Source organism: Lissotriton helveticus, chromosome 2_2 (assembly GCF_964261635.1).
Source record: "Lissotriton helveticus chromosome 2_2, aLisHel1.1, whole genome shotgun sequence".
In the NCBI taxonomy this organism is placed as follows: Eukaryota; Metazoa; Chordata; class Amphibia; order Caudata; family Salamandridae; genus Lissotriton; species Lissotriton helveticus.
Window position 1 is genome coordinate 379399462 of NC_136060.1, and position 19032 is coordinate 379418493.

Consider the following 19032-nt stretch of genomic DNA (forward strand, 5'->3'; position numbering starts at 1 on the left):
ATAGAAGAGATAGGTCTGTCCAATGTCGTAACCTCACAGGACATTAATTCAATAGAATTCATCGCACCGGGTCAGGGTCAAACAAATGAAAGCAGGAAGGTCACTTGGAGCTCGACAGAGGCAATTAATAATATCTTACGACATACAGAAACCTTCAAGCAGTGGGGCATACTCATACTACCCGCAGGTAACCAGGCTACCCACACGTTCTGCAAGAAACCGGAGGCCTTGTGAGTCCACATGCCGAAAAAAGAGCTGTCTATTCAGTCTTGAGGAGTGCCTGTGATAAAACTCCCTCCTACGCCTCAAAAGCATCAAATGCAAGAGAGGATCAGATCACGCTCAAAAGGGACTTGGATGAGGCCAGTACATGGTCATGGCTGACGGGTTCCCTAAATTCAACCCGGCTGCTCCGCTAACATCACAATAACCAAACGGGTTATGACATCTGTCCATTAAGGATCTGCTCTTGGAAAATTAATGGGTTTTCAAGCAAATTGGGGGACACGGTAATAATCTCCTACTTACGATCATTTGAGATAATACTACTTCAAGAGACAGGGCTCGTGGAGTCACAGCACATAGAAGGGTTCAAAACACATTACATCCCAGCCCTGAAACTGAAATCTTCAGGAAGAGGCAGTGGTAGCTTTATATATCAATAAAAAATCGCAATCACCTCTTGGGACCTTGCGAGCCCTTCCCATTTTCTCCAGTCGGTAGGAATCTCATTTAGCACAAACAAAGGCCTCCCAGGTCCATCACTCTAATGAATGCCTATGTTCGCCCAAACTCAGTGTCCAGACAATCCTTCTCAGATGAGGTGACTGAGACAGTGTTAAGGACAAAATCTGGCCTCTCGAACACGGTTATAATTCTATCTGGCGACTTCAACATGTGGCTAATGTCTGACCTACAGAAAAACGAGATTACCAAAATACAGGAAAGCGTCTGGGCTATACCATCGCAGGACCTTCCCGGATGGCACAAGGAAGACCGGAAGGGCCGCTCCTTACAAAGAAACCTGGAACATCATGGTCTTAGAGCCCTTAATGGGCGCTTTCTTCCTGACAAGCCACCCGGCCTCTCATACTTATCGAAAAATGGAGTGTCCTTAATTGATTACACCTTTGTTAGCCTTTCCCTCCTGCATCGAATATTAGGGTTCGGATTCGGAAACAGAACAGAAAGTGACCACAGCCCTCAAGAAATATCGCTTAGCACTAGTCTAGTGCAACAAGCAGAGGCAAGGGCTCAAGCTTTCGAAAGCTATACGATCAACTTAAAATGAATCAAGTGCTCGGTTAATAATCTACAGCAGGTAACAACGGAGGTTAAACACATTTTTGACAGTACCAGTAGGACAACTGAGGATTACATTGCAACTAAATTGACAGACAGACACGCAAAACTAATAACGTATGCAAAATCGAGTGGGTCGAATCATTCGACCTCTGGGAATCCAGCGAAACGATCAGCTAAAAGAACTATGAACCGGCTATTGCGGGAATTAAAAATAAAGCCAATGGACCCTCCAACAATAATCAAATTGAGAAAAGAGAACATTGCAGGGTTCACTGGAATTCTTTCTGGGCTAAACTACATCAAGACATTAAGTCAAACAATTCTGCGAGGTTCTGGCGAACCATCAACAGTCTTGGAGGGAATGTCACTAAATCTAAATGGTATTCTTTCTTGCACATCCACTTCAATGATCAACAAGAAAACACAGTTGATCAGTGACCCGGAGAAGAGGGCAGCAAAGCTCCAAAAGGGATGAACATGCCTCCAGAGTGATCAATTAAAATGCTAACCATGTAAGAATCTCCCTACCAAGACCAATTACCTGAAAAGCAATCAGTGAGACCAAATCATCCAAGCAGCATCAAACAAAGTCTAGTCCCGGTGGACCAAATTGAAAAACAGATTAAGAAGGGCCGGAAAGAAGAAGCTCCAGGCCCAGGAGGCATCCCTCCAGCTTTGTTTAAGAAGGATCTGGCCTTCTGGGCTACTAAGTTATCTCCACTCTTTACCTCCATCTTACAAAAGAACATCATTCCGCCCTCTTGGCAAGGTTCAATTCTTGCGCCAATATTCAAAGGTAGGGACAAAAACTCTCCAGGGAATTACCGAGTGGTCACCCTTATTGACAATGAAGCAAAGTACTTCGCTGGGACTCTGCACAACTCACTCCGGGCATGGGGCAACTAACATTCACTAATCCCACCGAACCAAACTGGCTTCACAAGTGATACAGGTACCTCGGTTAATCTCATGACTCTCTCCTGCTTGATGGACCAGGCGGCAACTAGCTCTAGCCCGTTCTACATGGGATTCATCGACTATAAAGCTGCATGCGACAACGTCAACAGGGCCAAGCTCTGGCAGAAGCTTATCAGATTGAAAATCCCAAATGGTCTTTTAAGAGCCATACAGCTACTGCACCGGGACACATGGGTCAGGATCAAGATCTGGGATGGCTCCAGACTGTCACGCCCGATCGTAACAACTAAAGGACTAAAACAAGGATGTGTCCTGGCCCCCACACTTTTTAATCTATTTTTATTAGATTTCCCGAAAGCCCTAAACAAGGTAAACTCTCATGCTCCTAAACTAGCCAGCTTTCCGCTGTCAAACCTCCTATACGCCGATGACATAGTTCTCTTAAGAAACACAAAGATTGGCCTACAAAGACTTATGGATGCTACTGCCGAATATTCAATAAAGAAAGAGCTCCAGATAAACAATAAGAAAATGAAAATCTTGGCGGTCCGTCCAGGAAGGCCCCAGAAGCTGGCATGGGTCCTAAATTCCAAAAGCATCGTAGAATCTAAGTGCCACAAGTACCTAAGAGTTCTCTTTGATAACAACGGTAGATACAAAACCCACCTAGAAGAGCAAAGAAAGAAGGGAGTAGCACTATCATTTGCACTCAGTTCTATTCATAAGAAGCTATTTGGCCCAACATTCGCCCCAACAGTGCAGGCAGCACAGGCAAAAGTCATTCATTCACTAACATACGGAAGCGAGGTGCTAAAAGGTCTTGACAGTGGCCAATTAGATAAAATCATTGTGAAAATCTTCAGAACAGTGTTCCAGTTACCAACACACATGTCACCATCCCAAATCAGGCTAGAGCTGGGCATCTGTAACCAATCACTGGCCAGATTGATGACTTTCCTAATGTGCTGCCACAAACTGAGGTCGTCAAAAGAAGGCAGCTTAGCGCAACACCTATGGTCAAACCTGCATACGAAACGATGGCAGGCAGGGTACGATTATTGGCCGAGAGGACTAAAAACTTTAAGCCTGAACGAAGTTTGGGACTTACAAGTCAGCCAAAACGAATTAAAAAAGCTAGGAAAAATAAGCTCAAAAAACTCTCTTTACTAAAAGACAAGGCATGTCTCACAAGAAGAAGCCACGTCTGGATGACTCTTAGATCGTACGACCAGCTGATGCCTCAGGGGAATCTAATTTTGCCGTTTACCGCACGCACTAAACTTTGCTTCTTAAAACTAAGAATGGGAGTGATCAACTTGTCTTGCCACCTTCCCAAATGGAAAAGAGAACAAGCCCAGCAACACTGTTGGCTTTGTGGAAACCATAGGGAAGACATAACACACATCATTTGCCTGTGTCCAAGTTTGATGAAGGAAAGAAGGTCCCTTTTACGGAGAGGCTGGATCATCAACGAGGTCAAATCGTGCAGCGCCGCAGTACTAGCCTGCTTTGACCCACGGAACACCAACCTAAACTGTGCTCTAGTAAGGTTTATGGATCGTGCTGCAAAAAAACTAGGGGAAAACAACCGGCAGATCCACCCTGCAGGTACTCAGGCAAAGGAAAAATAATTGTCAGAGGCACCAAACTAACTGACTAGAGGGGCTCATCGTATAGGTTTGCACACTCCGGGACTCGATTTACAAATCTTGGACACTACCACCAATGCCCCACAGGGTGATTACTAATGGGTCGGCGAAAGGGCAACTACGATTGCGTATCCGAAAAACGGGGGGCACGTGGATCTATTACTACGAACTGGGGTTTTCTCTTCTTTTAATGCGTAATATTTTTATCTTTTGTAACTTGCAAAGGTTTTTTTTAAATCATGCAATGAAGTTTTCTTCTGTTCATACTAGCCCGCCACTCCGTCCCACTCACCACAGGGCCATCCTGAAAAATAGAAGCATTGTACAATCAAGACCACTCAGCATCAATATAGAATATGTATGCACTACCAGATATGCCGATCTTTGTTGATACTTTTTAAAACTTAATATAGAAATGTGTTAAAATAAATACATTTAAATTCACCAATGCGATTTTACAATGATTTTTAAAACAAGGTCGCTTACGGTGGGATGTTTTTCCATCAGCTGTATTGGCTGGGGAACAGGGATGGTTCGTGGTTTGGGTTTGGTTAAATTAAACTCCTTTGCTTCTGTCACCTTTGATGTTTTCATTGTGTTAGGACGATTTGCTATTTTGTCCGCAAGACGGTCAATCAAATGTTGAATCTCAGGTTGCGATCTAAATTAAAAAACAAAACACACAGGAACTCATAACCTACCCCATACAGAGGATTCCGCAAAATATAGAATTCTTTACTATTTTAACTAAATGCAGCACTTGTTTTTATCAGTGATTAAGTAGAGGACAGTTTGCTAAATACACTGCCCCGTATTTCCACCGGGGAAAAGTCATACAGATCTAAAAGCCGCCATTGGAAGCCGGGTCTAAGAGATATAACATTGTATATGTCTTCAGCTCACGTGTTGATGAAATAGGCCGGAGAAAAAACTATTCTTCAGCAAAGGTTTTCTGCACCGGAAATTGGCACCCCCCTGGAAGGCCAGTATTTTGCACATGCTGCTGGCAAATCTCCAAAATGATGTGGCCCTGGAGAAAACCAAGATGTCGAATCACCAGCTCGAGGAAACCAAGATGTCAAAACCATTTTTTTCCTCATGAAGTTTTAGGATGAATGTTCCACCTGACATAGCAAAAATGGTCTAACCTATCGTGCAGACTGCCTACCTAGCCGAAAATAAATGTCTTTTTTTCAGATTTTTCACACCCACCCCGGTTTCCTTTTGCAGCACATCTCCCCCATTCTTCGCTGACACTCACTCTCCTAAACTCCTTCTCCCAGCGCCCCCACCCTCCCCCTGTCAGCCTACTTCTACCTGGCACAAGCAGAACCTTGCCTGGGGGGCGGAGGACACAGAGCATCCTTTCATCCAAGGCCTTCACTTCATTCTGGCCTGACTGCCTTGTTGCCAGAGTGTGGCTTCTCAATAAACACGTAAAAGCTGTCAGAGCTCTGAAGCCTGCTTTGAACTGGATACACCTGCAGCCGTCAGTCTGCTGTTACTGCCTTAAAAGTGCGGCCACGGTATTTTTTCTGAAGAATGCTTTTTGTGCCATCCGTCCTTCGTAACACTCAAAACATCACCTCAATAAATACAAGCAGCACATTGTACTTACTCAGTGACTAAGTGCCATAAAGGGATCCTGCAAATGTATTCACTTTGCTTTAGTTCCACTGCCAGTTATTCCTTTCAGTGTTAAAGAGATACATGTGATTCACTGCAGGTGAGATTGGATGTGTTGTGTGTGTTGTTTGTGTGTGTGTGGGTGCGTGTAGGTGTGTGTGGGTGCTCAGTCTGGGAAGGGAAAGGTGTTCTGTGGCACACTTGAGCATTTTTGCGCAGAGAGTCAAAATCTCCATGGCCAGTCCAGCCTCCTGTCCATACTCATTAGGTCTGGCTAAGGACAGCTTTAGCTGCCTGTCAGAGCTAATGCCAATAAGCAGAGAGGGGAGATGAGTCAGCCCTTATCAGCCATAGCTTGTTGCATGTACCATTCACAGTTGGAACAGACCACACTGCAACCATTGGACGTTCTTTTTTTTATTTCAGTAACATTTTTATTGAAAATTATATTTACATGGTGCGTCACGTATACATGGGAGGTAATTTACAGAGAAAACTGATATAGAGTGCCCTGGGGGAGGGGGTGGGGAGGTTACAGGGAGGCAACACAAGTCCATCATCTTGGCACTTCTGACTGTGGCTGTGCAGTTCCTGGCCGTGTGTTCCGTTAGTTCGTGCCCTCGTAACAATATTCTTAGTTTGCCCTCCGCCCCTCCCTGATGCCCTTTCGGTAGTCTCTCGCACCTTTGTTGATTGCCCACTCCCCTAGTCCCAGCGGCCGAGAAAGAAAAGAAAGAGTAGAAGAGTGAGTGGAGAAGCTACCGGAAGGGGGAGTATTTTATGGTACTGTGCATGGGCGGTGTCTGTGACTCAGTTGAGGCTCCTGTGGCTGCGTTGCTTGTTGCCGTTACTACGGCGGTTTGTGTGAGGACAGGTAGTTGTCCAGTGATCGCCACATTTCGCATTTCTCGTGGGGCGTCTGTGTGTGTTTGGCCGTTATGGTGTCTGCCCCCCTTAGGAATGTAACCCAGTTGAACCATGCCTTAAAAGTGGCTTTCGCTGTGTCCTTCCAGTTGTTCAGTATCGTCTTAGCTGCTGCCGCTAGCAGTAGGTCAATCAGGTCCTTGTCCGCTTTAGTTTTGATTGAGGGAGCCATGAAGCCTATGGCCAGACTGTGGAACTGAAGTTGGAGTGAGGCGCCTGTTATGTCATTTATCAGTGTGCCTATCATGTTCCAGAACTTCTTGACCTTGGTGCAGTGGAACAGGAGGTGTGCTAGATCTCCTGTTTGCTTGTTATAATTCCAGCAGGAGTCGCTTTCTCTAATTCCTATGGAAGGTAGGCGGGCGGGGGTCCAGTAAGCTTTGTGTATCAGCCAGAATTTAGTTTGGTCTAGAGTGGTTGTTACTTTCTTCCTCGACGTGGATGTCCAGAGTTCAGTCCTCTCTCCCTCGCTAAGCTCTCTACCTATGAGAGTTTCCCAGTATGATGTGACCTTGTTGTTAAGTTTTGTGGACTTGGGGCTTAGGACTTTGTACAGGTGCGCTACCTGGTGCCCTAGTTTGTTTAGGTTGGTGGCGTATTGCAGGATTGAGTGTGTGTGTTTGTTAAGGCCTGCCTTGCTAATCGCCACTTTGATCTTTAGGAAGTTGTATAATTCGATGTTGTCCAGTTTGTGTTCATCTTTGAGTGTGTCAAACGTGGTGTGTTGACCGTGTTGATGTAGTTGGTTAACTGTGGAGATGCCATGTTTGTACCAAGAGTGTATGTCTAGTGTTCTGTCTCTGTATTTGATTCTGGGATTGTGCCATATGGACTCAAGCTGGGAGTTCCTCACACTTGTGTCTAGAAGCCTGTCTATCCTAAGGAGGGCCTTCCTTGTGTTCCTTAGTATAGGGTTATGTCTGATTGCGGGGTGTTTGCTTGCAGTGAGTAGTGCGATGGGTTCCATGCCTCCTAGTAGCTTCCTCTCTAGTGAGAGCCATGCCGGGGTGTATTCTTGTTCAGGGGTCAGCCAGTGTAGTCCTTGTTTCGCTATACATGCTGTTTGGAATATCTTAAAGTTTGTTATATTGAGGCCTCCCAGGCTCTTGGCTAGTCTGAGTTTCTGTAGGCTAAGTCTAGGCTTCTTGCCCTTCCACAGGAAGGTGTTGAGCAGTTTGTCTAGTTTTTTATGGAAGTCCGCTGTGTTAATCAATGGAAGCATATTAAGCATGTAGTTCACTATCGGCGTGAGCATCATCTTGACCGTTTCCACCCTTCCCCACCATGTGGTGAATTTGGGTGACCACCCCTCTGTCTGTTCTTTGATTTTACGTAGTATTGCTTGCTTGTTCTTATCTAGGGTGGACCTGAGGTCCTTCTCGAAGAGGATGCCTAGGTACTTGATGGATTTTTTTTGCCATGTGAGCCCTGATGTTCCTAGTACTGTCTTCATGGTATGGATATTTAACGGTTTGCACTCTGATTTTTCCCTGTTTAGTTTATATCCTGATACGTGAGCATACTGTTCTATGGTATCCATGAGGGCTTTTATGGACTCTTCCGGTTTTTCCGTTATTATTAGGACGTCATCCGCGTAGGCGGCTAGTTTGAAAGTTTCTCCTTCTATTGGTATCCCCGTTATGTCCGTGTTTGTTCTTATCATGTTTAGCAGTGGCTCTATTGCTAGGAGAAAAAGGGCTGGTGAGAGTGGGCATCCCTGTCTCGTTCCTCGTTCTAAGCATAGTAGTTCAGATGTCCCCCCGTTGACCACTACCCGAGCTTTCGGGTCATTGTAAAGAGCCAGGACCATCTTCCTGTAGTTTGGTCCCAGTCCAAATTTCTGCATGCATTGGTCTAGGAATGGCCAGGACACTCTGTCAAATGCCTTTTCTGCGTCCAAGGCTATCATAACTGCCACGTTGTTGCTTTTGCCTGCGTGGTTTATTATGTGACAGAGCAGTCTGGTGTTGTCGTGGGACACTCTATTTTTAAGGTAGCCTACCTGTGAGCAGTGTATAAGCTTGGGTAGATATGTGTTTAGTCTGGTCCCCAGGATTTTCGCATAGATCTTGCAATCTACATTAATGAGTGATATTGGCCTGTAGTTTTTGGGGTGCTGGATATCTTTGCCTTCCTTGGGTATTACTATGATGTTGGCTTCTACCATTGTTGGTGTCATGCTACCTTTATGGACGCAGTTTGTGAGTACGTCTATCAGCGTAGGCTTGAGTAGTGGTAGAAACAGTTTGAAGAACCTGGCTGTAAATCCGTCTGGGCCTGGTGCTTTGTTGTCTTTGAGGCTGGCTACTGCTCTTTCTACCTCGTCGCCTGTGATGTTTGTTTCTAGCATTTCTCGCTGGGAGTCACTCAGTACGGGGGTTGTGATTCGTTCTAGGAGTTCCTTGCCTCCGTCGTCGCCTAGGGTGGTGTCTCTTTTATAGAGTTGCGCATAGAAATCTCTAAACGCGTTGAGTATCTCCTTGTTCGCTGTTTGGGATTTGCCTTTGCTGTCTCTGACTGCGGCTATTGAGTGTTGTTTCTGTTTGCCCTTGAGGTAGGATGCTAGCGCTTTCCCTGCTCTGTTGGCGTTACACAGATTTATGGCCTTGTATTTGTTTATCCAGTTCCCAGCCGTTTCACTGAGAATTCTATTTAGTTCGTATTTCTTTTTTGTTAAGGTAGTGAGGGTGTTCCTGTCTTCTAAGTTGGCTATATGTCCAGTTTCTAAGTTTTTAATCTCCTGCACTAGGTCTGAGATCTTTTTGTTCCTTTATCTGTTGAGCCTGCCTTTAATTGTAAGTATTATGCCTCTAATGGTGGCTTTTAGGGCGTCCCATAGGGAGTTCCTATCTATGTCGGGGGTATCATTGATTACGAGGTATTCTTTTATTGCCGTCTCTATTTCCGCTTTGGCTGCTGTGTTTTTAAGCAGGTCGTCATCAAATCTCCACCTGCGCGTTGGCTTTTTGTTGTGTTTACCTGTCAGCACCAGGCTGATGTGTGAGTGATCCGAGATCGTTCGCGGGCCTATTTCTGTCTGGTTAATTAGGTGAGTGTGCGTGTCTGAGATCAGTATATAGTCTATTCTGCTGTATGAGTTGTGTGGGGATGAGTAGAACGTGTACTCTCTGCCGTCTGGATTCTGAAGACGCCATGGGTCTTTGAGGTTGAGTTTTGTGCAGAGATTCTTCAGAATGTTCCCTCTATGAGCTGCCCGACTCGGTCTTTGTGGGTGTCTGTCCGTGGCGGGGTCTAAGACCTGATTCATGTCACCTGCCACCATAAGGAGTTCCCCCAGCGGTAGGTTGTCTAGCTGCACTCCGACCATGTCCCAGAAGGACCTGTCATCCGTGTTGGGACCATAGATGTTCGCTACATGTATGGGTTCTTCCCCTCTTGCGAGACTGGTCACTAGCATTCTGCCCTCTGTGTCTGCCTGTGAGCTCGTCAGTACTAGCTTGGTTTTCTTGCTTACTATTGTGATTACCCCGATTTTTTTGTTTTGTGCCGGTGATCCTATTACTTCGCTTATCCAGCTGGCCTTGAGGCGGCTTATGTCTTCCGCTTCTAGTCTAGTTTCCTGTAGTACATATATGTCACTTTTGAGTTTCGCTAGGTGGTCCAGGATTTTCCTTCTCTTAACTGGGTGGTTCAGACCCTTGACATTCATAGACACTACCTTGATGTCAGTGGTGATGTGCTTCTGTTAGTTGGCTGTCATTCTATATGGTGTATATCTGGCTGTTTACCTGGCTGTTTTAGCCCGCCTCCGCGTGTTGATATCTGCCTACTCTCCCTCCTGTGCTTCGAGTGGATAGATAGGGATAAGAGATAGAAGGATAGAAATTGAGAAAGAAAAAGAAACAAAACCGACCCATGTATGTGCACCCCTGCGGCCCCCCCCTCGCCCCAGCCCCCCTCTCCACCCTCCCCCCCTTACTTGCTGAGTGGGTGTGCGACGACAAAGTTCCCTTTGCTCCGCCATCGTCCCTGAGGCGTTGTGCTCAGTCGTTCACTTGTTGTTTACTCGTTCAGACACAGCCTTGTTCCCTCCAATGTTCGTTAACTTCGAGGAATATTGTTCTGTGTCGATCATTTTCGCTATTGTCTCTCCCTTGTCTCCTTCCGCGTCTCTTATCTGAGGTAGTTACGGCCATAGAGGTCAGTCGCTGTCGTTTGTTCTTCGGTTGAGGGGTCCGCTGACCCATATGTGAGGTAGATTCTAGTGAGGTAGTTGCGGTGTATTTCCCTTTGTAGGTCCTTTCATTCGGTTTTCCCTGCATCGTCCGGTGATGCACTTCTTTTTGCTGCTCCTGGGCTTTTGGTTTTGGTTTCCACTTCCTCCGTTGGCGGCCCCTGTAGGTATCTTCTTAGTTCTTCTGGATCTTCAAAGACCATTGTCCTCCAGTTGTCTGTGACTTTGAAGCGTGCTGGGCCGGTGAAGCTGAAGTTGAGCTTCCTTCTTCGCAGGGCGTCTCTCAGTGCTAGAAACCCTTTTCTAGTTTCCACTGTTGGTTTGGAGTAGTCCTGTGTAAGCACTATCTTGCTGCTAGCCCATGTCAGGTTTTGGTTTTTACGTGCAAAGGCAAAGATGGCGTCGGTATGGGTTGATCTTAGTGGGCAGCTAATTATCGGCCTGGGGGGCTTCCCTTGTGCTGGTTTTCCTGCTGGTACTTGGTAGGCTCTGTCAACCTCAAATGGCCTATCAAATTTCAGGCTAGTCAGCTTTGGTAGCAGATCCTCCAGCAGGGCCGCGCAGGAGCCTGCTGGGTCCTCAGCACCCTCTGGGACGCCCAGGATCCTTATGTTGCCTCTTCGTGCTTTGTCTTCTTGTTCCGCGAGCTGCTTCTGCATGGCTCTTGTGGTCTTTGAGCACTGCGCTAGACTTTTGGAGTGTATGACGGCGACGTCTTCGATGTCGCTTATGCGCTTCTCCGCGGCTTCTATCTTTGTATTGGTGCTGTGCAGGTCTGCTCTTCTCGCTGCTAGTTCCAGCTGCATATTGTCAATTGTGAGCTTTGTTTCTTTCGCCACTGCATTCCCTTTGTTGACTCTTTTTAGGATTGTCTCTAAAGTTATCGTCTCGCTTTTGAGTTTCATCCGCGACTCCGAATTATCTTTCCTGGGCTTTTTCTGGTCTCCGGTCGCCTTCCCATCTTGTCCGGCCATCGTGCTAAGGCCTCTCCTTGTTTGGAGGCTGCTTAGTCTTTCTTTGTGGGTAGAGGTCTGGGCTTTGGCCGAGTCTCTCCTCTGTGTCGCGATTACGTTGTATGTATGGTACCTTGCAGGTTCTCTTATGCTTCTGGTTCTTGTTTTTGATTTTGCCCCTGCCAGCGCGTGCTTTGCCTCGTTCGCTACCGCGCGGTCTGGGGTAGTATTGTCCTGATTGGAATTGGGCTAGTTACTACGTGGTGCTGCGCCTCTTATTCATTGACTTTCTGTATTTGAGTCTGTTGCACCGAGTTCTACCGTATCGTACCGTAATCTTGGGTTGTCGTGCTTAGATACCTTTGCGCTGTGTCCTGTGTTTGCTTGCGGCTGGCCTGTGTTCTTCCGTGCCTTCAACAGCGGTTCGGACCCTCCAGTTTATGCTCCGTTTCACTTCCCCTCTTGTGTGGCCTGGAGTCGCTCACCGTGGTTGAGGCCTTGCCTATGCCCTCACTTTGCTAGTTTCCTTTGGCTCGCTATAGTTAAGGTTGCCTCTGTGGCAAGTTTGTTGTGTTTCCGTTTGCTTTTGTCACCTCTGCGGTACTCTCGCCTGTCCGCTGCCTCGCTAGTACGCTTCTGGCCAGTATGTAGTCTCGTCGCCACCTGTGAGGCCGCCCGCAGCTGTTCTGGTTGTGGTCACCGCTCATTCAGGGCGTTTAGCGATTGCCGCACTGCCCCTGTGTCGCATATGTATATATATTTCTTTTTGCCACCCCCTGAGGCGCTCTCACTGCTTTCTCGCGGCTTTGCTTGCGGTCGATGTGTGGTGTGCGGTGACGTGCCTCTGTCATGTCTGCCGCTGCGGTAGCGCTTCCCCCACAGGCGTGCAGGTGGGTCAGTCTCCCGGTTCCCGCCACTTTCCCCGGTACCTGCAGCGTGTAGCGTTTCGCGTTGGTGCGGTGTTGCTGTAGTGCGAGCTCAAGGTATCTGCTACTCACTTCCTGCTCCTTTGTTTTGCTCCCTGATGACTCCCTCCGGGAATGGCGGCTGCAAAATGGCGGCGTCCTGTGTGAGGAGCGGTTTCACTTTCGTTTCTGCCGCCAGCGCGATCTCGCCTGGCTGCTTCTCTCCCCCCACGGTAGATGTTGTTCGGCTTAAAGTGGTCTTAGCCTCTTTCGCTGTTATATCGGTGCTTCTCCCTGAGAGTTGCCTCCTGTGTCTCCCTTCGCCGCGTTAGCTCTGGCGGGGGGTATGGTTCCGATTCGGCTTAGGCGTTAGCTGCTGTGTTCTATTGTGCCTGCATGCGTGGGGCTCTGCGGATGTGCTGCGCGATTGGTTTTGCTGCGAGCTCACCTCACTCCCTTCCGTTGCCTGCGGCTATGCCTCTCGCCTCGGGCGTTGGGGCGCCATTTTGTCTCTCGTTTCTGTTTCCCTCTGGAGGGTTAAACGGCTCGTAATACTGCCTTGGCGGCTTTTCCCTTGGTTTTTCCCCGCTCCACTTGTTGCCTGTGCGTTCCGACGTTGGGAGTTGACTCCAGGAGTTTGTTTCTGTTCCGTTTGGCTGGTGAAATTCGCCGTTGTTGGCCTCGGGACTGCGGAGCTGACGGACTCAGACGACCGTCCCCATTGCCGTCCAAGCCACGCCCCCAACCATTGGACGTTCTAACTCTCAGTCAGGACTTCTGGACATTTCATTTGTGCATCGAGTGTAGGATTCTGCCTATGGAGTGGTTTCGTTTCAATTCATGGACGGTGAGGTACCCACACACCCTAGGGAAGGCGCACTGTTACCCTTCATGAAAAGGGCTTTCACCATCTTCAATGGTAACCGCCCCATCTCATAACACAGGAAAGGCTCAACTGCTGTGGCTGGAAGTGGCAGTTCAAGCCACGCTGGCTTCACACATAGACACTCACAAGCAATGTAGGAGCTGGAGCCCTTCTCATTCTCCAAGCCCCCATCCGCCTCATTCCTGTTTTGCCCACTAATATCTTGCACACTTTCTGTTTTATATTTGTCCACTACACTCCCCAACACTCACACACTATCTGGACTCCATTTTACTGTCTCCAGCACTTGTGGCAAGGCACATACTGTTGGTACAGCATGGCTTGTGTAGGGATATTAGAGAACAGGTGGTACAGTGGGAGGAATTTTGATCCCTGGATGGGTGTGCCCGCTCCACTGGGGAAGAAGACAGGGAAGTGCTTTTGAAAGGGCAACTCGGAGGAATTTCTCATAGTACACCTAATCCAGGTCTCTGCGCTCTTCATACACTCCATCCAGGTCTCTGCACTCTTCATTCACCCCATCCAGGTCTGCCATACACCCCACCCCGGTGTCTGCGCTCTTCATACACACCATCCAGGTCTCTGCACTCTTCATGCACCTCATCCAGGTCTCTGCACTCTTCATGCACCTCATCCAGGTCTCTGCACTCTTCATACACCCCATCCAGGTCTCTGGTTCTTCATACACCCCACCCAGGTGTCTGCACTCTTCATACACCCCATCCAGGTCTCTGCGCACTTCATACACCCCACCCAGGTGTCTGCGCTCTTCATACACCCCATCCAGGTCTCTGCGCACTTCATACACCCCATCCAGGTCTCTGCACTCTTCATAACCCCATCCAGGTGTCTGCGCTCTTCATTCACCCCATCAAGGTGTCTACGATCTTCATACACTCCATCCAGGTGTCTGCGCTCTTCATACACTCCATCCAGGTCTCTGCACTCTTCATACACCCCATTCAGGTCTCTGCGCTCTTCATACACCCCATCCAGGTCTCTGCACTCTTCATACACCCCATCCAGGTCTCTGCACTCTTCATACACCCCATCCAGGTCTCTGCACTCTACATACACCCCATCCAGGTGTCAGCGCCCTTCATACACCCCATCCAGGTGTCAGCGCCCTTCATACACCTCATCCAGGTGTCAGCGCCCTTCATACACCCCATCCAGGTCTCTGCACTCTACATACACCCCATCCAGGTGTCAGCGCCCTTCATACACCCCATCCAGGTGTCAGCGCCCTTCATACACCTCATCCAGGTGTCAGCGCCCTTCATACACCCCATCCAGGTCTCTGCGCTCTTCATACACCCCATCCAGGTCTCTGCGCTCTTCATACACCCCATCCAGGTCTCTGCACTCTTCATACACCCCATCCAGGTCTCTACACTCTTCATACACCCCATCCAGGTCTCTGCACTCTTCCTTCACCCCATCCAGGTCTCTGCACTCTTCATACACCCCATCCAGGTGTCAGCGCCCTGCATACACCTCATCCAGGTGTCAGCGCCCTTCATACACCCCATCCAGGTGTCAGCGCCCTTCATACACCTCATCCAGGTCTCTGCACTCTTCATACACCCCATCCAGGTCTCTGCGCTCTTCATACACCCCATCCAGGTCTCTGCTCTCTTCATACACCCCATCCAGGTCTCTGCACTCTTCATACACCCCATCCAGGTCTCTGCGCTCTTCATACACCCCATCCAGGTCTCTGCTCTCTTCATACACCCCATCCAGGTCTCTGCACTCTTCATACACCCCATCCAGGTCCCTGCGCTCTTCATACACTCCATCCAGGTCTCTGCACTCTTCATACACCCCATCCAGGTCTCTGCGCTCTTCATACACCCCATCCAGGTCTCTGCACTCTTCATACACCCCATCCAGGTGTCAGCGCCCTTCATACACCTCATCCAGGTCTCTGCGCTCTTCATACACTCCATCCAGATGTCTGCACTCTTCATACACCCCATCCAGGTCTCTGCACTTTTCATACACCCCATCCAGGTGTGAGTGCCCTTCATACACCTCATCCAGGTCTCTGCGCTCTTCATACACTCCATCCAGGTCTCTGCCCTCTTCATACACCCCATCCAGGTCTCTGCGCTCTTCATACACCCCATCCAGGTGTCTGCGCTCTTCATTCACCCCATCAAGGTGTCTACGCTCTTCATACACTCCATCCAGGTGTCTGCGCTCTTCATACACTCCATCCAGGTCTCTGCACTCTTCACACACCCCATCCAGGTGTCTGCACTCTTCATACACCCCATCCAGGTGTCAGCGCCCTTCATACACCCCATCCAGGTGTCTGCGCTCTTCATACACCCATTCAGGTGTCTGCGCTCTTCATACACCCCATTCAGGTCTCTGGCTCTTCATACACCCCACCCAGGTGTCTGCGCTCTTCATACACCCCATCCAGATGTCTGCGCTCTTCATACACCCCATCCAGGTCCCTGTGCTCTTCATACACCTCATCCAGGTGTCTGCGCTCTTTATTCACCCCATCCAGGTGTCTGCGCTTTTCATACACTCCATCCAGGTCTCTGCGCTCTTCATGCACCCCATCCAGGTCTCTGCACTCTTCATGCACCCCATCCAGGTCTCTGCGTACTTCATACACCCCATCCAGGTCTCTGCACTCTTCATACACCCCATCCAGGTCTCTGCACTCTTCATACACCCCATCCAGGTCCCTGCGCTCTTCATACACCCCATTCAGGTCTCTGCGCACTTCATACACCCCATCCAGGTGTCTGCGCTCTTCATACACCCCATCCAGGTCCCTGCGCTCTTCATACACCCCATCCAGGTCCCTGCGCTCTTCATACACCCCATCCAGGTCTCTGTGCTCTTCATACACTCCATCCAGGTCTCTGCGCTCTTCATACACCCCATCCAGGTGTCTGCACTCTTCATACACCCCATCCAGGTGTCTGCGCTCTTCATACACCCCATCCAGATGTCTGCGCTCTTCACTCACCCCACCACGGTGTCTCCGCACTTCATACACCCCATCCAGGTCTCTGCGCTCTTCATACACCCCATCCAGGTCTCTGCGCACTTCATACACCCCATCCAGGTCTCTGCGCACTTCATACACCCCGTCGAGGTGTCTGCGCTCTTCGTGAGCACCGGCCGCCACAATGCTGGGTATGGAGGGTGCCACCGCCACGGTGGCGGTGGCATCCTTATCGCCGGTGCGGGACCGCCGCACCACTGGCGGCCGGTCCCAGAACCGCTAGATTGGCGGGCGGACTTGTGTCCGCCCGCCATCCTAATGAGCCCCTAAATCTCTTCAACTAAAAATGTTACAAATGTTACCCTAAATTCCTAACTCAAGATCAGCTATGGTATAGAATGTATTTGCTGCAGAAATCTTGCTTAGATTCAAATACTGTGAGTTGAGTGAATGGCGAAAGAGAGGGTCAAAACATATACTTGGGGTTCCCCTACATATTCTGTTTTATAATGTATACCAATTATTTTTTTTTCATCACAGCTCAACCAGATTTGCTCTATTCATTATGGTGATGTGCACCCTGAATATTGACCCCACAATATTGATGGCACTCAATATCTAGGACAAAATATGACAGGTAAGTTTAGATTTTGTATACCTAACTCCACATACATTTACTTAAGTGATAAATATATCTTCAAGGTATGCAGATGTGTAGGAAGATTACACTGGCCTCCATAGCTAATAACATTACATTTTGGTTCATAGTTTTATTGCCCCCTTGGCTGGAGATCTGCAGTTAAGGAGGGGAAGCATTTTATTCAGCAGCCTAGCCTGGGGTGTCCGGCTGGACTTTCTACTTCAGTACATTATTTAATTTTCTTACCCCGCTTACAACCATAAGTACCCAGCATACCTAAAGACAGACCGGGGCCAGTTTCAACAGTTGAGTAGTAGAGAGAACAGTGTTATCTGTAGAAGAATGTGTTAGAAGTGAGAGTTCGTTAGGAATAGAACTTAAACTGAGATTTATATCCAGGGCAAACCTGAGGATTTTACGCTATTAAGTTTCACATGAAAGATAAATATATTTTTGTCTGGGCTCTCCCTATTTAATGAGTTATGACAGAGGTGGGGGCCAAGTGAGAATCTAGCACAAAAATACTGAATGTCCTTGGTCAGCAAAAGTTGTGCTGTGTCAATCGACAGATGGTTTTCTATACTGTTTATAAGTTCACTGCTGGTCCCAACAAAACCAGAAATGAGCAGCATAAATGGCTTGGATACATCTAGTCCTGACCCACACCCTGAGATTTGTCTCAGAGAGTGCTTCATTTATAAAAGAATGAGTGCCAGTGCCCAAAGCTCTGCTCAGAAGCCTATGGCCAGTGCTGTTAAACGTCAGCCCGCCGAATACCAAGGCTGCGTAGTCTTGAATCCACCTCTTGCCTCTTTAATCCAACAGCAGACACTCCCAGCCTCTTCATCGCAATCTTGCAGGTTTCTGCTTTCTCCTTTTCTGACCCATCATCTGGTTTACTCTTCCTCCTTTTCCCTTTGTGTGTTTTCTCCTCTCTTGCTCTCGGTAAAGGTCTTAAGAGGAAAAATAAGTGCCGGTCCCCAAAAACGAATGCCAATGCGCTCCACTGGCCAGCACAGGCACAAATTAAACATGGCCCCATCTCTCCTAGGTTCCCTGTAACACATTTCTAAATTGCACAACTGCACTGGTTCGGCACATGTCCTGTTCTTTAATGCAGGTGACTATATTGAACATTTGCTATGGTATCATATGTAATCGTTATAGGTCTTGATACCACTGAACCTTGCATGTACCTACTGTGTAAAACAACAGATGTAAATTGTCTAGAACATCTGATTTCTTCTTTTCACTAAACTGTGATCTGCTTTTTTTTTTACATTAATTGCAAACATTGTAATATAATAGTGTCAAATCTTGATATAGTATTTAGTCAGTGCAACAAACCAAAAGCTGCATGCCTGCGAAGATTGTGCTGCTCTTATGATGACTAACCATATCATAACAAGCCGAGACAGCAACTTTTCCCTTTCTATTAACGAGAAAAGACATCTGCCTGTTTTTTAAGGATTGAAATAGGGGTCGCCCAGTTTTTCCCTTTGATGCAGCACACCATGATGTGACATGACAGAATGCAACTCCTGAATTCTAAGCGGTCAATTAATGCATTTTTGAATACCTGAATTTTGGTGAGATTCTACTGAGGGCCACCATCTTGCCAACAATCATTCACTTGGGATAAGTGGGATAAGTTGTGCAGTGTAGTTACCATTATTTAAAACTGATTGATACGCACAGTATCCTATGGTCTTACCTGAACAAGTTAAGTAAATGTTGCTTCCTCTGCATACACTGCTTAGCAATGTTGGACCTTTGTACACAAAGGGGCATATTCAAAAAGGTAAACTTATATGTGAGTAAATCTGAACATGTAAGTTTACTCTTGCGCTTTGTAAAGTTACTCAAACGTTTAGACTTACATGTCTCCACCCCCTGAAACATGAGGTCGAGCCACATTATACGTTTCTAGAGCCAAAAAGGAAAAGTACTAAATCCAGCACCACACATGAACAACCAATAATATTGCAACACCCTCCCATAGAAAATAAGGGACTTAAAGTAGAATCCCATTGAAAATAATGTTAAAATAGAATAAT

At 47.7% G+C, this 19032-nt stretch overlaps 1 protein-coding gene across 2 annotated transcripts in view; it reads right to left on the bottom strand.

Annotated features, from left to right (window-relative positions):
• The window catches only part of CFAP99 (cilia and flagella associated protein 99), a 381916-nt gene that overhangs the window by 216962 nt on the left and 145922 nt on the right, over nucleotides 1–19032 (bottom strand). For both annotated transcript variants that reach the window (XM_078679007.1, XM_078679006.1), the window contains exon 6: nucleotides 4359–4533. In XM_078679007.1, the coding sequence (XP_078535133.1) occupies nucleotides 4359–4533 (175 nt within the window). The remainder of the gene's footprint in view (nucleotides 1–4358; nucleotides 4534–19032) is intronic.